This window comes from Peromyscus eremicus, chromosome 1 (genome assembly GCF_949786415.1).
Source record: "Peromyscus eremicus chromosome 1, PerEre_H2_v1, whole genome shotgun sequence".
NCBI lineage: Eukaryota > Metazoa > Chordata > Mammalia > Rodentia > Cricetidae > Peromyscus > Peromyscus eremicus.
The window spans coordinates 97196632-97202429 of NC_081416.1; the positions used below are offsets into that span (position 1 = coordinate 97196632).

At 38.9% G+C, this 5798-nt stretch overlaps 1 protein-coding gene across 1 annotated transcript; it reads left to right on the forward strand.

Moving 5' to 3' along the window:
- The first annotated feature begins 2174 nt into the window (after positions 1-2174).
- On the forward strand, positions 2175-3119 carry LOC131901629 (olfactory receptor 52R1-like). Its single transcript, XM_059252736.1, has one exon. The coding sequence runs from the start codon at positions 2175-2177 to the stop codon at positions 3117-3119; it is 945 nt and encodes a 314-aa protein (XP_059108719.1).
- The last annotated feature ends 2679 nt before the right edge of the window (positions 3120-5798 follow it).

Consider the following 5798-nt stretch of genomic DNA (forward strand, 5'->3'; position numbering starts at 1 on the left):
GCAGCACATCTCAGAGAAGCCCATAGTGCAAGCTGGAGCTTGCTCCATAGTCTTCAGGCCAGTGAAGTAGCATGGGTCCCGGTTCAAATGTACGTGTGTCTCCAATTCAGTACACAGTTATATAAATCCCTTTCATATCCGCCTTTGTCACAATGAAGCGACAATCTCTACTTGACCCAACCAGGATGGAAATTCTAATAACTCATGGCTAGTGAAGGTGGCAATATGTGCTTCCAGAGGCCCTGATTGTAAGAGATTTCTCTCACACAGATTTAGTATGTGATACTAAATAAATCATTTAATGGTTCTGACTTTACTTTTCTCGGGGTAAAATGGAGATGAAGGGGTTTGCATGGGTTAGAAACAATTGATTTTATGCTTTGTAACATAAACTCTCAAAAGGCAGCAATGCTTTCACAATGGAAAATTAGCTTTTAGCCAGCATCTCTCCCACTCTCTTCAACAGGAACAAGGAAGGTCTCATCCCAGGAAGCTTTTCTGTGTGAGTAGCTGGGATACTCAGTGGTTAGGTCCCAATGAGCTCATAGTGACATATAGCAGAAACTGGTGAGAAGAAAGCCCGGATCTAGCTGAACTTTTAAGATGAGAAGATGAGACCTGGAAAGAGAAAACAAAGCACAAGCCCCAACCCCAGGTGTGTGCTCATGGATCCTCAATACCCTTTAAGTAGCAAGATTTTGTTTAAGCAAACACTTGGTTAACAACTCAAGGCAGTACAATTTCCAACCTAGAGAATGCATTATAAATTCTGAGCCCCATTTCTGTCAAACCACAAGAAATCAAGAGAAAATTAGAAGGAGGTTAAGCACATTTGTGATCCTGGAAAAAAAAAAAAACACCTCAATTTTAGGCACTGTTTAGACTGGGAAATTGAAATATTTGTTAGTTCCTAAAGAAATGATTTGATACCAGGGATGGGTTCAAACTACTTTCTTACTAGAAGTTTGTTTCTATAAAAGGATAATAACTAAAGCTCTCAAAGCAACAAGACAATCCCCACTGAAAGTAAGCAGAGGGAAGATGCCTAGGGAAAAGCAAGTGAGAGCCCTCGTACAGCTCACTTTGAGGAAAGTTGTAACCCACTGTAGAATCAGAACAGAGCTAACCCATGTACAGCACAAGCAGAGAGAGTTTTTCTCCCCACAATACGCTGATGCAAGGTACTGTCTAGAAAGATAGAGAATCCTGCCTTGTGGGTGTGGCTCAAAGCAGGTTTAAGTGAGCTATGGTGAGACATGTAGGATATTGCTACCTAGTGAAAATATCTGTTGCTACTAAATAACAGTTCTTTTGTCATTCCCATTACAAATATTTATTAAAGTCCTACTCTGTATGAGGCACAGAGATAACCAAGGTAGAGCAAGGCTCCAGGCTGACTTATTATAAAGAACAGGGCTGGTAAACTGCAGCCTGATGGATAAATACAGCTTGTAGGCTTTAAAAAAATAAAGTCTTATTGGACTGCATAGACACACACGCATTGATGAGTTGAGTAAGGCTGCTTTGTACTCAAGCTTAATGTGATTAGTTGCAACGCAGAGAATACTGCTTACAGAGCCAGGAATATTTTAACTGACCTCTACAGAAAGCATTGCCTGACTTCTGGTCTAGGAAGATGCGTATAATGATGGTATTGTGTTTAGTTACAGGTGTAACTAACTCAGTCAGTTAGTTCTACTCTTCCCCAAAATCTTCTTTAGGCTTCACTTAGAATTAACATTAAGTCATCATCTCTAAATAGATAGGGACCTTTAAGCAGTATTGTCTTCATGAGAGAGATGTGGTCATATGGGTGAGACTGAATTAACTCATTTGTTGTAAATAATAGAAAGATAAAGCAGACGGTAGCATTATCAGTCAAGATCTATTTCCATTAGTGTAATTTGCTGTCCTGAAAGATACTGATTTGGAGAGCAAAATTACACTTACATCTCATATGTTCAAAGCTTCTCCTGATCAACATGTGAATAAAAGTAATGAGCTACATCACTTCATGTTGCGAAGTTATTTGTATTAACACAGTTAACCTTTTAGATAAACCCCCAGTAGAATCATTCAAAAGATTTATAATCGATAATATTCATTCCATTGTCACCATCTACAGAGAATAGATTGCCTTTGCTGCTGAGAACACAGTAACTAACCATCCTCTCATGGTGGCTTCAAGGAACAACTCTTCCCATCCTCTGTTCTTCATCTTGCTTGGAATCCCAGGGCTGGAGAATTATCAGTTTTGGATTGCCTTTCCATTCTGTGTCATGTATATTGTGGCAGTGACTGGAAATGTCACTATCCTGCACATAATCCGAATTGACCACACATTGCATGAACCTATGTACCTCTTCCTGGCCTTGCTGGCTATTACTGACCTGGTCCTGTCCACCTCCACACAACCTAAAATGCTGGCCATACTCTGGTTTCACGATCACAAGATTGAATACCATGCCTGCCTCATCCAGGTGTTCTTTATACATGCCTTTTCTTCTGTGGAGTCTGGGGTGCTCATGGCTATGGCCTTGGACCGCTATGTGGCTATCTGCTTCCCACTCCGACATTCCAGTATCCTGACCACATCTGTAGTCATCAAACTTGGGGCAGCTGTGATGGTCAGAGGGCTGCTGTGGGTGAGCCCCTTCTGCTTCATGATCTCCAGGATGCCTTTCTGCCCCAACAAGGTCATTCCTCAGTCCTACTGTGAGCACATGGCTGTACTCAAGTTGGTGTGTGCTGATACCAAAGTCAATCGTGGATATGGGCTCTTTGTGGCTTTTTCTGTGGTTGGCTTTGATATAATTGTCATCAGTGTATCTTATGTGATGATTCTTCGAGCTGTGCTGAGATTGCCCTCAGGTGAAGCCCGCCTCAAAGCTTTTGGTACATGTGCTTCCCATGTCTGTGTCATCTTGGCTTTCTATATCCCAGCACTTTTCACCTTCCTCACCCACCGCTTTGGCCACCATGTTCCCCGAATTGTGCTTATTATGTTTGCTAATGTCTATCTGCTTGTTCCTCCCATGCTCAACCCCATCATCTATGGGGTTAGAACAAAACAAATCAGGGACAGAGTCAGCCGAGCAGTCTGTAGAAAAGACTCCTGAGCCAAGGATCCCAGTAGCTCCAGGAAAATGATCAAAGGACATAATCAACAAATTTTATCAATTCATTACACATTTCCAAGGTATTTTGACATCCCTTCAGAAGTGGAATGACTTTCAAGTTATCCAGAATGACAGTTTTGGGACCTTTTATGGATAATACATATTTACTTAACCTGTTCTTATCATCATAAGAAAAACAAATAAGATTTTTTCCTATATTAAAGCACTGAATACTTTAAAGCAATGCCATCTTCTGTAGATTATTAAGTTGAAAACATTGTTTTTTAAATCTTGATAGAAGTATAATTTGACATATAGTTTGAATGGAGATTAAAAATATGTCTTAAACAGGTAACAATTCACATATTTTCCCCACCTTGGAATCTATTTACAGAAATTTATAGAAATAAGTTTTTCAAAACTAAAATATGTCTAAAATGCCTATGTAAAGTCATTATTTACATCAATAAATATGAAACCAGGTAAAACAAGGAGTAAGCGAGTGATGTGTGTCACCTGACTTTACCATCACAATTATATGACATGAAACTAATCAACACGTAACATTAAAAAATGATGACAAAAACTACCTGTAAGTCTTAAAGGCATTTCAGAAACTGAGAATATGTAAAGGAAAAGCTTTGATAAATGTAAGGGAATGTTATTAATTACCATAGGGAGGTATGTATCATTGTCGGTTTCTATTTTTATTCTCTTTATTATTATTTATTTATTTCTTTACTTATCTTCCTTGCACATTAAAAGAGTGCTGTGTAACCAGGCAATGGTGGTAGACACTTTTTTTTATTTTATAATTTGGTTTAATTTTACATATCAGCCACAGATTCCCCTGTCCTCCCTCCTCCCGTACCCCCGCAACCCCCCCCCACTCTCCCTCCAGCCCACCTCCCATTTCCATCTCCTCCAGGGCAAGGACTCCCCTGGGGATTCAGCTCAGCCTGGTAAATTCAATGGAGGCAGGTCCAGTCCCCTCCTCCCAGGCTGGGCTGAGCGAAGTGTCTCTGCATAGGCCCCAGGTTCCAAACAGCCAGCTTATGCACTAAGGATAAGTCCCAGTCCCACTGCCTTGGTGCCTCCTAAACAGTTTAAGCTAATCAACCGTCTCATTTTATCCAGAGGGCCTGATCCAGTTGGGGGCTCCTCAGCTATTGGTTCATAGTTTATGTGTTTCCACTAGTTTCGCTATTTGTCCCTGTGCTTTTTCCAATCTTGGTCTCAACAATTCTCGCTCATACAATCCCTCCTCTTAAAAATAGTGTTTCATTTTGTTTGGTTAAATGTTTCATTCTGAATACTAATAGAACACTTAAACCCTAATTTTTAATAATTACCCTTAATTGATAGACCTGAATGTTAGTATAAGAGAAAAGTAATTTAAAAAATCAACAAATACATACAAAAGACATTGGTGCCAAAAACTACGGGAAAGTATTTAATGGTCCTTGAGGATGAGGCATGACACAATTGATTAAGATGCACAACAGTTTACAAACTTTCAGACAATATTCTTAACAAATCTCAACTTATTGAGACTATTATCAATGAGTATTAAGTGAACTGAAAAGGTAGTCTCTTTAAAATCTACTGAATCTCTGAGAAAAATGAATTTCAGAATGAAGGACAGATTCTTTGGAAAATAAAGAGAAAGAATTCTTTCATAAAGAAAATATATTCTAAGGTTTAAGTCAGAGGAAAGTCTTTAAAATTCTGATCATACAATTAAATATTAACTTCTTTCAGAATTATCATCTTAAAGCGTTTTTAAAGTATGCTTCCTTTGGGTCATTGCACGAGAATAGTTGAACTTTCTTTCCTACCAAAGCTAAGGAAAATAACTTTTCAGAACACCCTTGGAAGCCTGTAGAATGCTTTCTAGTAAAATCTTTCCTTGGATGGATAATGGGGAGGAGGCATATAAAGCATGCAGTCTTTGGATCTGGTAAAAGACTTAGCAAACTATATGGGAGAGACTATTAAATTGAATACTGTGTGTTTGAACTCGGTAATCATTTTCTTCAGACTGACAGGCAAACATTACTGAGGGTAAAATGTCTACACACTGTACATTATAGTTCTCAACCTATTCACAAGCAAATGTTTTATATGGCCAAGTTTAGAAACACTTGAAAATTCACTGATGGTAGTTTCTACTCCTAAATGTGAGCCATTTTTCTGACTTCCCAGAGATAATATCCTGAGATCTTAATTTTCAAGTCTTTCAGGTAAAGCTGAACCCTATGGTGTCCTTGTTTAAAACATGTCAAGACAAGTAATGAGAATCTGTAAAGATTCAGAATTGACTTATGTCATGAATTCTAAGCCCTCATAAAGATTGAATAATATGCATAGAGATGTTTATATCTACATTTTTTTTTTCGAGACAGGGTTTCTCTGTGTAGCTTTGCGCCTTTCCTGGAACTCACTTGGTAGCCCAGGCTGGCCTCGAACTCACAGAGATCCACCTGGTTCTGCCTCCCAAGTGCTGGGATTAAAGGCATGCGCCACCACCGCCCGGCTGTTTATATCTACATTTAAGATCTGTGGCTCATCTATTCATTTATGTTCCTTGGGTTATATTATGTCTCAGCCTTAGATGGTATTTTTGTTTTGTCTTCTATTGCTCTTAAAATTTGTTCATAGCATAGCATATACATATCT

Bases quoted from the DNA above. Each gene is read 5' to 3' on its own strand.
- LOC131901629 (XM_059252736.1), top strand. From the start codon at position 2,175: ATGGTGGCTTCAAGGAACAACTCTTCCCATCCTCTGTTCTTCATCTTG.